The sequence below is a fragment of the Dasypus novemcinctus genome, chromosome 6 (genome assembly GCF_030445035.2).
Source record: "Dasypus novemcinctus isolate mDasNov1 chromosome 6, mDasNov1.1.hap2, whole genome shotgun sequence".
NCBI lineage: Eukaryota > Metazoa > Chordata > Mammalia > Cingulata > Dasypodidae > Dasypus > Dasypus novemcinctus.
In genome coordinates, this window is record NC_080678.1 from 51,902,776 (window position 1) to 51,921,971 (window position 19,196).

The window sequence follows — 19,196 nt, forward strand, 5'->3', positions numbered from 1 at the left end:
ATTAGTGTGGTCCATTCATTGCATTTGATGAGTACCTTTTGGAGGACTGCTACATAGCATGGATTATTGTTTATGTTGTAGTTTACACTCTCTCCCAATCCATTCAGTGGGTTATAGCAGGATATATAATATCCTGCATCTTGTCCCTGCAATATCATTGAGGACAACTCTAAGTCCTGAAAATGCCCCATAGTCACCTTTAAAATACATTTTAAAATGCATTTGTAACAAGTGTTATTTTCTTAAATCCAGTTGTGTGGCCTAAATGTAGCCACCAACTCTAATCTCCTTCTATCTCATATGCTTTTTACTTTCTCTGAATCTTAGATTCAGTTAGCTTGATTTTTTTTTAACGAGGTTATATGTATTCACAAATCCCATTTTATTGTTAAAATATATACTTCTTCATAAGAAAAAATGATTTTCATTAATTCATTTACTTGTCAAGTTACATTACACTGGTTTTAAAGAGCAACTAAAAAGTGTCAAAAAGTTTGCAATAATGTTACTGTTGAATGCCAGTTTTAGAATACATTGAACAAGTTTGTGATTAAGAATGTCCAGGGGGGGGGAAACGGACTTTGGCCCAGTGGTTAGAGCGTCCGTCTACCACATAGGAGGTCCGCGGTTCAAGCCCCGGGCAGGGAACACAGTTCAGTTTCAAAATCTTACGTGTCTGAAAAAATTTTATTAGAACAAATAAGCAAATCAATTGCTTAAAAATAACTTCATGATTAATGAAAACATCTCAAAGTTAGTAATTTTAAGTAAACAGTACAATCTAGGGATGCTTCTTTTTGGTGTAAAATATGGGGAAAATACAGTTATTAAAGAAAACAACCTGAAAACATTATTGGGGACTTTGAGATCAATTCATATTGAGCCAAGAGAGTTTGACCTGACATCAAGATCTTAAACTTAAGTCTTTTTTGTATCCAAATCTTTCTTTTATCTTTCCTTCCCACCTCCCTTTTATTATTCCTACTTATAACAATGATAGAATTAAAACCTTTTAATTGATTATGGTTACTTACTTATTTACATGAAGTTTTCTGTATTATTGAGTTATCCCTATTTCACCTAGATCCTGATGAATGTAAAAGAAAAAATTGTGCCTGATATTGTTGAGTAGACAAGGATGACTTTATTGAAAGATGACTGTAGAAATGGGATCCTAGTACCTAATTTCAGCCAAAGGGCAGCAGGGTTTTTAAGGGCTGAGGGAGCTAGTGGGAAAGTAGTTGGAGGACATTAAGGGGGTTGCTCACTGGGATAGGGCTACAGTTTCAGCAGAGCAAAAATTCAAAAACAATTGATTTTTAAAAGTAAAATCTGGAGAATATCATTGGCTTTTGTCTTCTCCTTTGCTTTTATTATGGGAGACCTTATCCGATTCTGTCCGTAGCATTGCCATTGTTCTTTTTCTCCACAGAGTGAAATGATCTCTTACTGGGGATTCCCTAGTGAGGAACATCTAGTTGAGACAGAAGATGGATATATTCTTTGCCTTCACCGAATCCCTCATGGGAGGCAGAACCCCTCTGACAGAGGTAAGGATGTTTTCTTGGGAGAGAAAGGAAAGATCTTAAAAGTAATTGTGCTGCTGGAATTTGGCTGGTTTTTATGGCAGTAGCTAACCTGAAATGAGATTATTTTTAGAGCAATGTACTAAAAGTGTTATATTTATGTTACATTTATGAAAGACATACAAAATACTTCCTCTTTTAAAGAAGTAAGGACAAGAGTCATCCAGTCTCATAATTAGCTTGAAGCTTCCAAGGTCAGATTTGTTTGAGTCTTGACCAGAATCTCTTTCCTTGGCATAGGGAGCAAGAGGTATCTTCTTCAGTGAAATCTCCTGAGCATTAAGTAGCTTAGGTAATACATTTGCAGAGTTCAAAAATCAAGGAGAATAAGGTAAAATAACTCCCTCCCATCTCATTCCCCATCTCCCCCATTTCTTGTGTATTCTTTCAAAATCTCTTCTTGTATGTAAAAACGTATACAAACATAGATTCTTTTTTTCCCTAACTTCTTCTTGTATGAAAGATGTCATGTAACACACACTGATTTATTACTTGTTGTATCATTGAGATCTTTCCGTACACTATGTAGAGTGCTTCATCATTCATTTCTACAGATATATGGCATTCTGCTGGGCAGCCATATCTTGGATTATTTAACAAATGTTCAATTAATGGACATTTGAGCTATTTCCAGTTTTCTGCTAACAAATATTGCTGCAGTAAATAACCTTGTATGTGTGCAAGATTATAATATGCATTTCCAGAAATAGACATTTTTTGGGGATAGAGGATGTATGCATTTGTGGTTTTGATAGTTATTATTAAATTGTTTCCATATGAAGTCGTATGGATATTTATTCTCAGTAGGAGTGTATGAAAGTTTTTGCGGTAGTGTGTGTTTCTTATAACTCAAGCAGAACTGCCCTTTCCAAAACAGACTCAGGAATTTTTTCACAGTTTACTTAAAATTGTTGGAATCTGATCCTTATTCATTCATCTTTCCAGAAGTAGGTTATTCTTTAACACTTGCTTTTTCTGCAAACTTTCCTTGGGAAATTAAGGTTGAGAGTAACATCAATATCTCTTCTTCATTTAAAATTTTATATGATAAGAAGGGCCTTCTTTTGCCTCAATTCCTTCCCAAATTATTATTATTATTATTTTAAAGATTTACTTTTTATTTACTTCTCTCCCCTTCCCCCCGCTCCAGTTGTCTGCTCTCTGTGTCCTCTCACTGTGTGTTCTTCTGTGACCGCTTCTATCCTTATCAGCGGCACCAGGAATCTGTGTTTCTTTTTGTTGTGTCATCTTCTTATGTCAGCTCTCCGTGTGTGCAGCGCCATTCCTGGGCAGGCTGCACTTTCATGCTGGGCGGCTCTCCTTACGGGGAGCACTCCTTGAGCGTGGGGCTCCCCTATGCCAGGGACACCCCTGCATGGCACAGCACTCCCTGTGTGCATCAGCACTGCGCATGGGCCAGCTACACACGGGTCAGGGAGGCCTGGGGTTTGAACCACAGACCTCCCATGTGGTAGGTGGATGCCCTATCCATTGGGCCAAGTCCGCTTCACCCAAATTATTATTCAAAGCAGATTTAAAAGCCTTCAGTATTAATGTGAGCTTTGTATCCTTCTCTAATTTTTTCTTAATCTAATTAGTCTATTTCCTCCTCCCCTCCCCCCAATAAATCCTAGCTATAATAGGGCTTTGATAATGCTTAAGTGGCCAAGACAACCAATGGGCTTCTTGAAATTTACTTTCTAACTCTTTTATGCATACATGCCCTTAAGATTATTTCCTACAAACAAGTTACCAAATGAGTGGTGAGTTGCATTGAGGACTTTTAGTTTTTCTTCTGGCTAAAACACACAAGCATAATTTTATGCCAGAGTGAGCATATTATCTTTGTTTCCTTCCTTTTTTTTTTTTTAACTTGAGTAACCTGTGTATACTGATTTCCAATCCCACATAAAGAAATTTTGATAATTTTAATTATATTTTATTATAGTCATTAATTGCTTATTATAATCAGTAATGTGACTTATTGTTAAGAGATGCCAGGACATCAGTAAAACATGCTAAGGGAATGTGGGTCCTCTTTGTGTATCCTCCTCCAGGCTTTTCTCTCCATATAGTAATTAAACCAAATGGTGCTATATACTCTACAGATGTTTTGCTTCTGCCACATGTGCAGGTGTCTTGCTCTGGATTATAAAAGAAGAAAATTCTTTTTTTTTTCCCTAAAGTTTCATTTTTTATTTATTTTTCCTCTCCCCTGCACCTGCCCTGCTGTTTTTTTGCTGTCTGTGTCCATTTGCTGTGTTATCTTCTGTATCTACTTCTCTTTTTCGTTTTCTCATCTTTCTCCTCTAGGCTTCAGAGGGATTTGATCCTGAGGACCTCTGATGTGGAGAGAGGTTCCCTGTCAATTGCACCACCTCAGTTCCTGGTCTCAGCTGCACTTCGCTTTGACTCTCCCCTTTGTCTCTCTTTTGTTTTGTCATCATTTTGCTGCATGACTCACTTGCATGGGCACTGGATTACTGCAGACATGGGCTCACCACGTGGGCACTTGTGGGCACTTCGTTCACCACATGGGCACTCATCTCACTGCATGGGCACTGGCTCACTGGGCAGGCATGCTTTCTCTTCTTCTTTTTTCATCAGGGTGTCCCAGGGATTGAGCCTGGGTCCTCCCATATAGTAGGCCAAGGCCTTATCACTTGAGCTACATCTGCTTCCCAGAAAGAAAATTCTTGATTTGCTCCCAGATGGTGGGAAGAAAAGTTAGGAGACCTCAGTTTTAGATGTAGGTCTACACCCAGCTATTGTTGGATTTTGTCTAGGTTTTGACTATGTTTCATAGTGATCTAAGCCAGAAGGAAGGCAGCCAGAGTTGGGGTCCGGAGGCAAGAGAGCACATTCAGGCCTCATGCCTGTTTTTTGAACCATTAATTATTTCTCCCCTTTGCTAATGGCATAGGAAGAGTTATAGCTGTTTGCTGTTTTGATGGATTATCTCAGCCATCAGTCCCCCATGAAGGCCCAGTGATAATGTACTTGGGGACTATCTGGGGCTTCTCCTGGCTTCCAGTGGAAGTCTTTTTTCTGAATGGCAGAAACTTGGGGAGGATCTTCCAGCAGCCATCTTGGGGTTATTGATGCCCATCTGGAGTTCCTACCAGGTTCTAGATCTATCTATTGATTCTCTATCTTACTAGCCGGCTTCATTCTCCCCTCAGAGAATTTATACCTTTATTCTTAAAGGGGTGATGAAGGGAAATGATCTTTCTTTTGTAGCTACTTCCTGTTGCTATTCTATCTCATTTGGAGGAAGATGGATCTGGCATCTTGTGCAAGGCTGGATGAAGTTTCCATATGGCTAATGAGATGTTGATTCTGGAAAAAAGAGACTTAAATAGAATTTTAAGACCATATGGTCTCACTAAGAGGACACTGGACCACAGAAGTAGAAAAGGCCAGGTACCTGCAAAGCCTGCATTTTTGTAAAGTTGATGGGAAAGAATATTCTTTCTTCAGTAGAAAAAGAAGAAGTATTGCTCTTTTTAGTTAGTTAAAGGAGATGAAAACAGACATGTTTTTTTTAAAGGGATGTCTGGTTTGCCCTCCCCCTAGCAATAGGCATTTGGGCTAGGGTGAGAGGGAACAGCTGACTTTGACATAGACTCTACTTAGTTTTTTCTCTTGAAGAGGTATTTCAGGCTGTCCAGTGACTGGCATTTGTACATCCCATCAGGTGCTTCTGGTGAGCGGGCACTTTCTTGGGTAGCTGGTTTCACTCAGGAGTAGTGTACTGAGCTGGAAATTCCTTTAATTTTAATACCTGTGGGAATGATTAGAACTACAGAGTAAAGTTTTTTACATTTTGACTCTAATTGAGAATGAGGTTTGTTTTCTTGCTAAGTTGTGATCAGAACCTGGTTTCTAGGTTCTGGGTGAGGAAAGATTTTCCATGGACAATTTCAAAGGGGCTAAGTTGAAGTGGGTCTTACCCACCTCGCTTGCTGATTCCTTCAAGTGGGAAAATGCTGAGCCCTTGTAGGATGGTATGTGGATTCGCCAGTCCTCCCCAGAGTACGAGTGGGACAGGTTCTGGAATAAGAGTGAGGAGGGAGACCTGGGCTAAGCACATTTATTAACTATTTAGAAAATGAAGTTTACCAGGACTTTTAACATGTTCAATATTTCTCTGTATATGGTCTAGAATAGAAAAGATATCACTGTAATCATCAGGCATATATCTAGAGTAGGATATAGGTATAGTACTTAATACTAGTTAATGTACTACTGAATGCATAAGTTTCTTCTTTGAGCTGCAATTAATAGATTCAAGTTCCAGGTTTGCAATACCTTACATGTTGTCTCTCCATGGGAGCATGCCATAATGCTAATTGTGCTTAAGTTCTACTCACAGTACTCTGGTGGTCATTACTCCACTTGGTATGTTCTTTACACAGCCAGCAAGCCGCAGCACCATTGACTCTAGAGAGAAGGTAGGGTTCAGTATTCCACTGGCCTGGTGCATAGCACCCTTTGGCGCTATGATCCAGTGCCAGGTGGAGGCAATATCCATTGTACATTTGGCTATATCCAGCCATCGTTGGCTGCTGCAGGAGTTTGAAACTGCAACGTAGTCTCCATTGACTTAGGAGCACAATCAGAGATGTAGTAGAGACCTTTATTGTTTTGGGAGTCACTGATCATCCTAGCCAATAACTCAAATGGAGAGGCAACCTGCAGTGTATTGAAAGCCTGTTTGGAATGCACAAGAGTTTGACAATGCTGAAGTCTATCTCTTGACCTTTATACACTTTTTAAACACTTCCAATGCAGTATGTAATATATTAAGTGAACTTTTTAGTACTTGGTTTCTTCTATATTTTTACCATGAATATGTTAATTAGGAGATACTCTTAGAGTTTCTAGGAAGTTTTTACTTTAAGGTAAACTGAGTACCTTTATTAACTAAGCCTCAAGAATTTTATTAGTAACAACTTTGTGAAGTTTCTCTGCTTTTCTAGCAGCTGAATAAATTTCACTTGGGATTTATACAGTAAGTTCACTTGCAAGACAGTATTGGCATTTAAAGACTCATTTTTAGTTTACCTTTCATCGTTGTTCAGTTTGTAACAGGTGAACCCCAAATATGATTTCCTAGGCACAAGCAAATTGACAAAGTTAAACAGTTTTCAAAGTTGAACACAAAGTTAAGCACAGATTAAAACAGAAGAGAGAATTTTATACTCTTAGCATTTCTAGGAACTCTTTTTTTAAAAATACCATTTCATTTATTTATTTTTTAAAGATTTATTTTTATTTATTTCTCTCCCCTTCCCACCCCCCCCAGTTGTCTGCTCTCTGTATCCATTTGCTGTGTGTTCTTCTGTGACCACTTCTATCCTTTCCTTATCAGCAGCACCAGGAATCTGTGTTTGTTGTGTCATCTTGCTATGTCAGCTCTCTGTGTGTGCGGCGCCATTCTTGGGCAGGCTGCACTTTCTTTCATGCTAGGCAGCTATCCTTATGGGGCGCACTCCTTGCGGTGCAGCTCCCCTATGTGGGGGACACCCCTGCGTGGCACAGCACTCCTTGCATGCTTCAGTACTGTGCATAGGCCAGCTCCACATGGGTCAAGGAGGCCTGGGGTTCGAACCATGGACCTCCCATGTGGTAGGCGGATGTCCTATCCATTGGGCCAAGTCCGCTTCCCTGTAGGAACTCTTTGATGTTAATTGATGGCACATGAGGTTTCTTACTTTCCAGGAGAGGTTTAGTAACCACTCTGGATCTTGATCTCTATTCACACTTTTTATAGGTACAACTGAGTTTAAACAGATGTTTGAGGTATATTTCCTTATTTCTTTAAGGAGACATGACATGAGGTTTCTGGGCCTTAGATCCACCTGTTTTCTTTCCTTAAACTGATTTTACTGGAATTTAGGGTCCTATACAGAGGCTGCTCTTGGCTATACTGTCACCACATGGACCAGCAGTAGTCAGAATTTCCTGATTCCTGAGAAGAGACTCCTGTGGAGAGTATGCTGGTACGCTAGAGGCTGCGCCCATTATTCTAGGAAGAATGAAGAAGCACTTTTTGGTCGACTGATCTGGCTTCCCAAGTCCTAGTCTGACTTAAACATTCACCACACCACATAATTTGGAGCTGATGCTCTGTTCCAGCATCCTGAGAATTTCAATTTTCAGAGCCTTCCTGGCATACAGGCATCCCTATGGGTGACCTAGGTTCTGGGGGATATCTGATGCTTCCAGTGATCAGATCAATGCACCCAAGTTGAATCGGTGGGAGACTGAGCAGTTACCTCAAATCAGAGTGCCTGAGATGTTTGTCTCAGGGGATTTTTAGCTGCCTTCTGAATGGAAGGGCCCAAGGAGTGGGGGCTGTTCAGAGTTTACTGCTCTGGTTGTTGGCGCCTCTGACATTTCAGGGTCTGAGACTGAATGCACTGTTACCCAAACAGAAGCTCCTGAGTTAAATCTCAGGAAACGTTTGGTTGCTGTCTGAATTGAAGCGCCTGAACTTCAAAAGTCTTGGGGGACATTCAGAGTTACTTCTCTGGTTCCTGCCACCCTGAGAATCAGAGATCCTGCTGCTGGGCATTTCTGGGGCCACCTGGACTTGGAAGATAGATCAAATACATCACATGCCCTTCAAGGCAAATACTGCTCCCTCCTTGGAGAAGGAGCAGAAAGCTTCTTCCTCCTATCCTTCCAGAAGTCTTAGATGCCGTCCTAGTTTGATGACTTTACTGTCTGATAGTTTCCCAGTTAGACCAGCCATCAAAAGGCCATTAAATGATTAATAATTAATTTTTCTAGCTAACAGGCTTTGGGGCCCTAAAGCAATAGCTTCCTTGGTAGCAAAGGTATTTTCCCAATTTCACAGTTTTTAAGACATTTCAAAACATTCTAACACAAACCTGTAAAGAGAAATTTAGTAATTAGAAGTAGGAAGGTAAAAGCATGGAGAAAGGTTAATTATGCAAGGGAATCCTGACCTGTAACTACTCTAGGGAAGGGAACTCCCTTGGCATCCATCTTGCCTCTGACTGCCCCTTCCCACTTCATCCCCCAGGTGGCCAGATAGGAAGGCACTTGCAAAGGTGTGGACCTGGGAAGCCCCTGGCTCTCTGGGTCTCTGTCACTGCTGTGCACCCCCTAGGGGAGAGGTGAGAGAAGGCAAAGGCTACTAGCCCTGAGGGCAGAGCCAACATCTGCTGAAAGGGCTTGAAAGATTGGCACAGTGAGTTCCTATCCTGTGACCCAGCCCTCCCGACTGGGGTCAGATCTAAAAGCCTGGCCACGGCACTGATGCAGAGAGTTCCAGTGCCACAGCCTCTTCCCTCCTGGGATCCTGTTTAAACAGGTGAACCTGTTTAAAATGGAGAACCAAATGAACGCATTAAACAGGCAGAAGGCCATAGTTTCACTGACCAATAAACTCCTGGACTGGCTTGCCAAATATGTTACTGGATTTTATCTAGGTTCTTGACTATGTTGTGTAGTATCCAAGCAGGGAAGAAGGCAGCCAAAGTGGGGGTCTAGAGGCGAGAGAGTGCATTTAGGCCTTGTGCCTGGTTTTTGAACCATTAGTTATTTGGCTAATGGCAGGGGAGGAGTTATAGCTGTTGCTGTTTTGATTGATTACCTCACCCATCAATCCCCCATGAAGGCCCAATGATAAAGTCTTTGGGGAATATCTGGGGCTTGTCCAGAAGAAGTCTTTGTTCTGAATGGCAGAATCTTTTGGGTGGGGGTCTTCCAGCAGCCATCTTGGGGGTTATTGATGTCCATGTGGGCTTCTTGCCAGGTTCCAGATCCATCTGTTGATTCCCTATGTAATAAAGAAATCTTCTTCTGGAAGAAAATAAGGCTACCCGATTGTGGAGAAGAAAATAATTTATTCTCAATCTTGAAAGAAGTGACGCACAACCAGAAAACATTGCTAGTGCCCCAAACAAAGACAAATGACACAATTTATACCCCTAAACCTAGCATGCAAGCCCTTCCTCTGTTTCTCCATAGATTGGATACTTGAGAGGTTACAGCCTATCTGAGAAGTCTAACTCTCCTGTACAAGTTTTCCAGTTTTTGATTAACCACTTCCCCCATCACATTCCAACCATTTTAGTTTTTACCTGCTCCTTTTGCCAAATAAGGAATGGAATTTAGTGCTGAATTGGTATTGACGTAGCTCTTTCTTGTGCATCCTTTTTACTGGCAGTAGGACTGGCTTAAGCTGGTTTCCTTTGTTTCTACTTAACCTGGGAGTGGGAACTGAGGCAGGAGGCTGCCAGGTTACATTAATTAATATTTTCTTCCTTTATGTGAAAACTAAACTAAACTCTGTTTCTTACACCTATCTTACTAGCCAGTTTCACAACTGCTTATATACTTTCACTTCTGTAAACCTCAGATTCTTCAACTGTAAAAACATTTACTTGACCAGGATGATCTCAAAGTTCCCCTTTAGTCATCTTCACTCTCTGGTCTCGTGGGTTTTCTCGCCTACCCCCCTCCCCTCCCCTTCCCTTCCCTCCCCTTCCCTTTCCTCCCCTTTCTCTTTCCTCCCCTCCCCTCACCTCCCTTCCCTTCCCTTTTCTTCCCTTCCCTTCCTCCACCTGCCCTTCTCTCTTTCTTTCTGGGTGGGTAGGTTTGTGTGTTAGGGGGAGGAGGTTAATACATTGGTCTCCAGAGTAGGGAGCATAAACAAAGTAACCTAAGCTAAATCTTTTTTTTTAATTAATTTATTTTATTTTATTTCTCTCCACTTCCCACCTCCCCTCCCCCCCCCAGTTGTCTGCTTTCTATGTCCATTCGCTGTATGTTCTTCTGTGTCTGCTTATATTCTTGTCAGCAGCACCAGGAATCTGTGTCTCTTTTTTCTTTTCTTTTTTTTTAAAGATTTATTTTATTTTTATTTTCTCTCCCCTCCCCCTCCCCAGTTGTCTGTTCTCTGTGTCCATTCACTGTCTGTTCTTCTTTTTGTCCACTTCTGTTCTTGTCAGTAGCACAGGAATCTGTGTTTCTTTTTGTTGCGTCATTTTGTTGTGTCAGCTCTCCGTGTGTGCAGCGCCATTCCTGGGCAGGCTGCACTTTCTCTCGCGCTGGGCAGCTCTCCTTACGGGGCACACTCCTTGCACGTGGTGCTCCCCTACGCGGGGGACAGCCCTGCGTGGCACGGCACTCCTTGCGCGCATCAGCACTGTGCATGGGCCAGCTCCAGACGGGTCAAGGAGGCCCGGGGTTTGAACAGTGGACCTCCCATGTGGTATATGGACGCCCTATCCACTGGGCCAAGTCAGCCTCCCCTGTGACTCTTTTTGTTGTGTCATCTTGCTGCATCAGTTCTCCATGTGTGCAGCACCACTCCTGGGCAGGATGCACTTTTTTTGCACTGGCCGACTCTCCTTACGGGGAGCACTCCTTGTGAGTGGGGCCCCCCTATGTGGGGGACATCCCTGCGTGGCAGGGCAATCCTTGCATGCATCAGCACTATACGTGGGCCAGCTCCACACAGGTCAAGGAGGCCCTGGGTTTGAACTGTGGACTTCCCATGTGGTAGGTGGATGCTCTATCCATTGAGCCAAATCTGCTTCTGTAAGCTAAATCTGTTCATAGAATTGTTGCTCCCATCTTCCTACTCTGTTCTGAAGAGGCCTCTCTAGTTGGGTGATCAGTGACATGTATATAACTCCTGCTGTGAGCTCAACTCAGAGGGAAGTTTTAAAGGGAATCTGTGAGAAAGGGGTGAGTAATCTAAGGGAATGAGCGATTTTCCTTAGACCTGAATAGGTACTTCTCTGATGGTTTGCAATTCCCTGACTCCAGGGAGCACACAAGATTGAGGGTTTTAATTGTCCTTCAGCTCCCATCTGAATTGTCCTTCACTCCTGTTTGGAAGTGGTGGTGTCACTTTGGCTCTTTTAAGACCAAAGAGACAAAAAGGATCCCGAAGGTCCTTTGGTCCTAGAGTGGCATCTGGAACTCGTGGGACTCATGGGACTCATCTCCTCATCCAGGCCACTCCTGACTTGCCCGGCTATTAATAGCACTGCTGTCCCTCTAATGACCCGAACTGGAAACTACAGAATATTTCTTGACTCCCATCTTTAAGTAGCTGTCAAGTTCCTCTCTAGGCTGCCCATGTTATATGCTTCAGTTCACCCCACCCTTTGCTTTCCCTGCCCAGCACCAAGCTTAGACTTTTGTTCACAGCGCACCAGAAAGAACCTCAGAAACCAAGAGACTTGAACCATTTCCATTTGTGAGGCTCCCCATAGATGAAAAAAAAAGAACAAATTTTAAAACAGGAATATAGAAATTCAGTCTTGTAATTTAGAAAAGCAGTACTTTTAAGCACACACAAATATAATGCTATATATGTATACAATTTACAAGAGAATTAGAATTTGTATTAAAGCATTATTCATTTACCTGTACCTCATTCAGCATGGAACTTGATATGACAGCTGTAGTGATGGTGTTTCAGTCCTGCCTCAGTGGGCCTCTCTGATTATCTGTAACCTAACTTGGAGATCATTAGAGACTTCTCATGAGCAGAGGGGCTGGTCCGTGGCCCAGCTCTGTGTCCTCTTAGCAGCACTGCTCTCCTCTCTGACAGACTCCCTGTTTGTTTGTTTGTTTTCTTTGTGCCTGTTAAGCTTCTCAAAGCCCAAGTATAATTATGTGATTCGGCCATTCAACAATCTTCAGGGCCCTAATGAATGAAGATACCCACCTTTACTTATATTCTTTCCCTCTAGCTGTTGTCTGTACCATTCATCCTTTCTATGTAGTAGTAGAACTTTGAAGTTCATCATGTTCATGATGATAGTGATTATCATGATAGGCTATAATTTCTATGGTGACCTACTCTGTAGGGGTAAAAATCTCTCTCTCTCAAGGTTTTTTGAGGAGTGCTTGAGAACCATTGATTGCCAGCCATGTTTATCTAAGAAACATTATTTTTTAACTGTATAGGTTTTAATTGGTACCAGAGCAAAATTACAAATATTATAATTGAAGTTGGGTCTGTTATATTCATAAATATCAAAAAATGATCCCTGGTACTTTCAAATCCAAATGAGTTACTTCCTCTTTGCTAGACTCCTCCTGGACTTCAGCTGGTGACATACCACTGGGACAATGCCTACCATCCTATCATTTTTTCCCCAGCTGAGGCCTTTTATTTGTATGTATGTATTATATCCCTAGGAAAAATAATTCCAGGATTTTCCTTCCTGTGTGTTGTCATCTTGGTTCCTTTTTGGTCCATTATACCAGGTGATGTCATCAGTACAATGAAACCAAACTGACAGGTGGGAGCAGATTATTCTGCCATTTTTCCAGATCTTTTGAGTTGCACATCAAATCCGGGACTAATCACTCTGCACTTGTTTAACCTGCTTGTGAGTTTCACAACACTTTTCCTAGCCCACTGATTAGAAATGATTTCAAATTTGGCAATGTAGTCATGCTTCTTCATCACAGAAACCAGATGATGATTTTTTTTTTTATTTTTATTTTTTTTTTATTTTTTTATTTTTTATTGACTTTGTAATAATATTACATTAAAAATATATATGTGAGGTCCCATTCAACCCCACCCCCCCACCCCCCCTCTCCCCCCCCCCCAACAACACTCGTTCCCATCATCATGACACATCCATTGGATTTGGTAAGTACATCTTTGGGCACCTCTGCACCTCATATACATTGGTTCACATCATGGCCCATACTCTCCTCTATTCCACCAGATGATGATTTTTGAAGCACGGCATAATAATAATCTGGCAGTTCTCTCTCACATCAGCCAGGATGTTCATGTGCAGCATTGTGGTGGATTGGAAAGGTGGCAGAAATACTCTGTCTTTTTAAAAATAATAATTCTTTCTATCCTTCCAGGCTCAACTTGAATTCCAGCTCTCCCTGATTGCTCAAGTGAAGAGGAAACCTCTTCCTCTGACAACCAAATGACTGTCTAATAACCCTCTTGACATCCTTTTCTTTTTCTGCTTCTGGGTTGACTTGTTTGTGTACTTCTCCTTCCTCAAAACTTCTCCCTACAGCAATTTTTGAAGGCAGAGACTAGGATATTTTTGTAGCCCTCCTAGCGACTAGCAGCCGCTGTGCATGGCAAGCCTAACCAGGAGTCATATGAGGGCACTCTTCGGAAACCTAATGAAAGCAATGGACATTAAGTAATGTAGTTTTTTTTCCTGTCATCATTTATTCCTTCCTTCTTTCACATCATGTGCCATACTCTGAGTTAAATGCTATGGGCACAGTAGGAAAGAAGACAGACCAAATCACTGCCTCCATGGAGCTTAATGATCACACTGACTCTGGCTGGTGGTGGGGAGAAAAGCATTCCAAAGAGGGTGGTTTCCTTCCCTGCTCCGTGGTGCAGGTGCCATTGTGTTCACTCCTGCAGAGGGTCGGCCCTTTGCAGCTGGACAACTGTGTAAGATGAGGCTGCAAGAAGCAGCAGAGGGTGCAGACTCCTGAAAGCTGCTTGTGTAAGTGCAAAGTGCTGGACTCTGGAGTCAGTGGAGATTGTTAAATGAGTGCTCAGATAGCTCAACATAATTATCTTACTATCCCTATTTTATAGATGAGAAAACCAAGCTTTCAAGGGGCTAAATAACTTGTCTAACTTGGTAGTGAAGACGGGATTCACACGGGCACTGGACTAAGTTCCTAGTCTCTCTACATTTTCTTGTTCTTTGCCCTGATAGAGCCACATGGCAGCCTGTTGGACAGGCTTCTATTATTTAAGTTTCTAGCTAAGAGATTTAGGAATAAGCTTTTCCTTCTCATTTACTCCAGTGGTTAAAAGACCAGTGGTTAAAAGCAAGGAGTTTGAAAAGAGGAGGCTGGCGTTTCAACTGTGGCTCACTCCTAGCACAGGGCTCCAGGGCAGGCTACTTACTGTCTCCAGGCATCAGTTGCCTCATCCTCAAAGCCAGTTGATTATACCATCTTCCTTCTAATGTAATCCATATATAATACAGTGCCTGCACATAATGGGTAACAGGCTAAACACTAGCAATAATGACAATTCACCAATTGTCAGAATTTCATCTTGAGTAGGTGGGGCAGGCTCAGGAATCCCCTTAGGTCCCAGAGCTCATGTCAGAGGCTTCTCACCACAGTTACTTGTTTATAGTGTTTTTAGCTGGTTTTTGATGCCACGTCTTCAAAATTAGAATTAGGCTGTAAAAATGAATTCAGTAGCCTCCGTCTTAGCCAGTCTTAGGGATAGTTGAACCAGCCCTTGAACTTCAGGTTTGTGTAGAGTTGAGTGTCTACTTTGATAGATATGAAGCCTTCCTGATCTGTTCAGACTCACAGACCATTGCAGAGAGGTGTGTTCCAGGGCAAATCATTGCATTTCTCAATACAAAGTATTAGGAATGTTTGTGTACCATAAGCAATGTCCTTGTTGCCATTTTATTTAGGCCCTGCCATTGCAGGGGACAGAGGACCCTTAAGCAACTTAGAGCATATCTTCTAAGCTGTTCTAGAAGTCTCTGGGCTATAAGGCTTCTTCTAAATTAGCAAGGTGCAGGCCTTTTCCTCTGCCATCTGAGAGCAAGTGAACCTGGGCTGTCAGGCTGGGCAGGGAGCTGTGATCCCAGGCAAGATAAAGATCTCGGCTGCATCAGAGTTCCCTCAGGAACTAGTTTGAATATATAGATTCTTGGACCTTAACTATGAACCTCTGGACATGGGCTCAGGAAGCTGAGTACTTAACAAGCTGCCCAGGTGGGTCTGGTGAGCAGCCAGGATAGGAGCTACTGAGTAGACTCTGAAAAAATGTTTTTACACCCAAAATGTGGCATTCAGTTTCATAAAGGGCTGTGTCTCCTCACACCCACACATGGAATGATAGAATTTAAGAACCCTGAGGGTAGATCGAGGCAAGGTGGCTGAGAGGGACTTGTGGGGATCTGACACCCCCTTGAAGACACTCCCCAGCCTCTCTCTTTAGGTAGTTAAAGCCAGGTCCAAGAGTCATGCCGCCTGCATCGGAATCTAGGTTCTACTGTTGCTGGCTTCTTGACCGTGGACAGCTTATTTATCCCCTCTGATCCTCAGAGTCCTTATCTGCAAAATAGGGGTAAAAACTGGTCTCCTGTTTTGTTAGTTTTCCTAGTGCTGCTGGGACAAATTACTGCAAACTTAGTGGCTATAAACACAGATTTATCATCTTACAGTTTTGGAGGTCACAAGTCCTAAATCAAGGTGACAGCAGGGGCTGTGTTCCTTTTAGAGGTTCTAGAGGAGACTCTGTTCCCTGGTCTTTTCCTGCTAGTAGAGACTGCACACATTCCCTGGCTTGTAGACTGTCATTCCAAGCCCTGGTTCCATTGTCACAGCTCATTTTTCTGACTTTGATCCTCCTGCCTCTATCTCATAAGGATCCTTGTGATTACAATGAATCCTTCTGGATATCCCAGGATGCTCTCTTGTCAGGATCTTTAAGTCAATTATATTCACAAAGTCCCTTTTGCTGTGTAAGGTAATTCCTGGGGTTTGGAAGTAGACATCTTTGGGGGTCCAGGATTCAGAGTACTGTGCCAACTCAGAAGCTTGTCATGTGGCTTGTTTGAGATAATGCATGAAAGCCCTTACAGGGAGCCGAACACAGAGTCAACACTTGGTATGCTCTTACTGTTACTCTGCTTTTCTGAGTTAAAGAATGTCACTTCATTTTATCTTTCTTTATAGTGCTAGTACTATTTTATGATATATATTTATTATGATCATCGGTGGCTATTTTTGTTTTAAATCTTTGATAGGTATCAGGCACTCTATCACCTTTAAGAAAGAACACCTGCATTTCAGAGGGTTTGAGTATTTACAAAGTTTCACAGCTAGTAAAAGCCAAAGCCTGGCTCATGCCAACAGCCATCTTTTTGCCCCTATTCTTTTTTTTTTTTTTTTTTTTAGGTGCATGCGTTTATTATCAATCTTACCAACACAAAGGATTGTGATACACAATTTTTAAATAATAAAATACACAGAGACCTTTTTATAAATTCCATATAGCCAGTTGATTCTCGGGGAATGTCTTTTAATAAGTTGTGACTTTTAATAAACAAATTTTAATTTGAATGTAGCCAAATTTAAATGTTCTCCCCTAATGACGTAAGCTCTTCGAATCTGGCTTAAGGAGTCCTTACCTACCCCAATTTCATAGAGATATTGTCCTACATTTTCTTCTGAAACTTTTTAAATTTTGTTTTACATATTTCAAAATTATTTTCAAAATTGTTTACAGTTATCACTGATCTTTGCTCTTCCAAATCACCTTTAGAAAAAGCTTGTCAAGGTCTAAGAAAAACCATGTCAGGATTCTGATTAAAACTGTATTCAATTTATAAAGGGATATGAGGAGATTTGACATCTTTATAATACTGAGCTTTCCTATTCATTAACATGGCATATGTATTAGTCAGCCAAAGGGTGCTGATGCAAAATACCAGAAACTGGTTGGTTTTTATAAAGGGTATTTATTTGGGGTAGGAGCTTACAGATACCAGGCCATAAAGCATAAGTTACTTCCCTCACCAAAGTCTATTTTCATGTTTTGGAGCAAGATGGCTGCCAACGTCTGTGAGGGTTCAGGCTTCCTGGGTTCCTCTCTTCCTGGAGCTTAACCCTTCGGCATCAAACTCCAACATTAAAAACCCCCAGCATGGAAAAGCTTCAACTCTGTCCTTTGCCATGCCTTAACATGCCATTAGGGCCACCCTAATGCCATGGCCCAATCAAAGCCCTAATCATAACTTAATCTTGCCCAGGTACAGACCAGATGATAAACATAACCCAGTATCTATTTTTGGAATTCATAACCATCTCAAACTGCTACAGCATATTTCTCCTTAATACCTTTCAATAAAGTTTTATAATTTGCCCCAGAAAGGTCATGTATATTTTTCATAAAATTTATTTGTCTATACCTTATTACTTTCTTTTTTTTATTATTATTAAAATTATTTATTTTTACAAATTACATTCAAAAAATACGAGGTCCCAATCAACCCCACCGCCCCCACCCCTCACTCCCCCCACAGCAACACTCTCTCCCATCATTGTGACACATCCATTGCACCCAGTAAGTACATCTCTGAACATCACTGCACCCCGTAGTCAGTGGTCCACATCATAGCCCACACTCTCCCACGTTCCATCCAGTGGGCCCTGGGGGGATCAACAATGTCCTGTAATTGTCCATGAAGCACCACCCAGGACAACTTCACGTCCCGAAAACGCCTCCACATCTCATCTCTTCCTCCCATTCCCCAAACCCAGCAGCCACCATGGCTACCCTTCCCACACCCATTCCACATTTTCTCTGTGGACATTGGATTAGTTGTGTCCATTGCACATCTATGTCAAGTGGGGGCTTAGATTCCACATGGATACTGGATGCACTCCTCCTGCTTTCAGTTGTAGACACTCTAGGCTCCATGGTGTGGTGGTTGACCTTCTTCAACTCCATGTTAGCTGAGTGGGGTCAGTCCAATAAATCAAAGTGTAGGAGCTGAAGTCTGTTGAGGCTCTGGGCCTGGGTGTCTTATTATCAGTCCAGAGATTCAAATCCCCTAAATATATCTTAAACCCCAGCACCAACTACAATTCCAATAAAGTAGCATGCAAGTCTTGAGGGAAGAGATCCCCTCCGAGTCCAATTCCATCATGCAGAAACACCAGCTCCAAAGAAGGGCCATCTGCCATGGCAGTGAACCCCATCTGCCATGACCATAGAACCCGTGGGTCTCTTTATCCCTCAAAAGAACCAATACCTGGGGATTGTATCTACTTTATCTGTCTCTTAGACTCTGCTCAGTTGTGCATAAGGGCATTCCTTCTGACAACCTCCAGACTCTTTTTTAGAGACTCATAGCCTTATATTCTCATTTCTCCTTTCCATTTCCCTCTTACATTAGGTCAAACAGCATTTTGAAGTCATGTTATTATGTGTAGACAGGGATATTCTGCTGATCCTTATTGAACCTTTAATTCAACGTCATTTTCTAGTTGCATCTTCAGCTGGTATGTGGTAGTGATCCCTCGGTGCCAGGGAGGCTCATCCCCGTTTTTGCCCCTGTTCTTGACCTACTGATTACTTTTCCTTTTGGTTCAACCTTTTCAGAGCGTGGTGGAGGCTTGTTGAGACAAGTGTTGCGGTGGAGAAGGGCAGGAGCTTGGGAGGCAGGAGGAACTTCCCCACTCACCCGATCAACTTCCTCCTGTGGCTTGTGGCTGCAGCAGATTCAGTTTTGGAGCCTGTGTAATGCCCTCTTCACCTCCACCCACATTTGGGCCTAATCAGGTGGTCACCATCATGCTGCTTCTCTTTGTCAGCTCTGTGCTAATGACTTACGTGACCTGGATAAGGTACTTTGCTGTCTCTGGACCAGGAAGTGATCCTTCTAGGCCTTTCCATCAGCTCCCAGTCTTCCTAGAGCACATCTGATGGGAGCATCCCTTGTCTTGTTGGTTTGTTGCTCAGACAAAGCTAGGCCTTGTGGAGCTGGGGTGCATGCAGTAGGCTGGTCTTCAGAGGAACTGCCTGGGTGGGCAGGGTCGGGCGGGCAGGGTCAAGGTTGGTGTCCC

At 42.2% G+C, this 19,196-nt stretch overlaps 1 protein-coding gene across 1 annotated transcript in view; it reads left to right on the forward strand.

Moving 5' to 3' along the window:
* The window catches only part of LOC101445787 (lysosomal acid lipase/cholesteryl ester hydrolase), a 50,026-nt gene that overhangs the window by 12,664 nt on the left and 18,166 nt on the right, over nt 1-19,196 (forward strand). Inside the window, exon 3 of the mRNA XM_004461424.3 lies at nt 1,433-1,550. Within this exon, the coding sequence (XP_004461481.1) occupies nt 1,433-1,550 (118 nt within the window). The remainder of the gene's footprint in view (nt 1-1,432; nt 1,551-19,196) is intronic.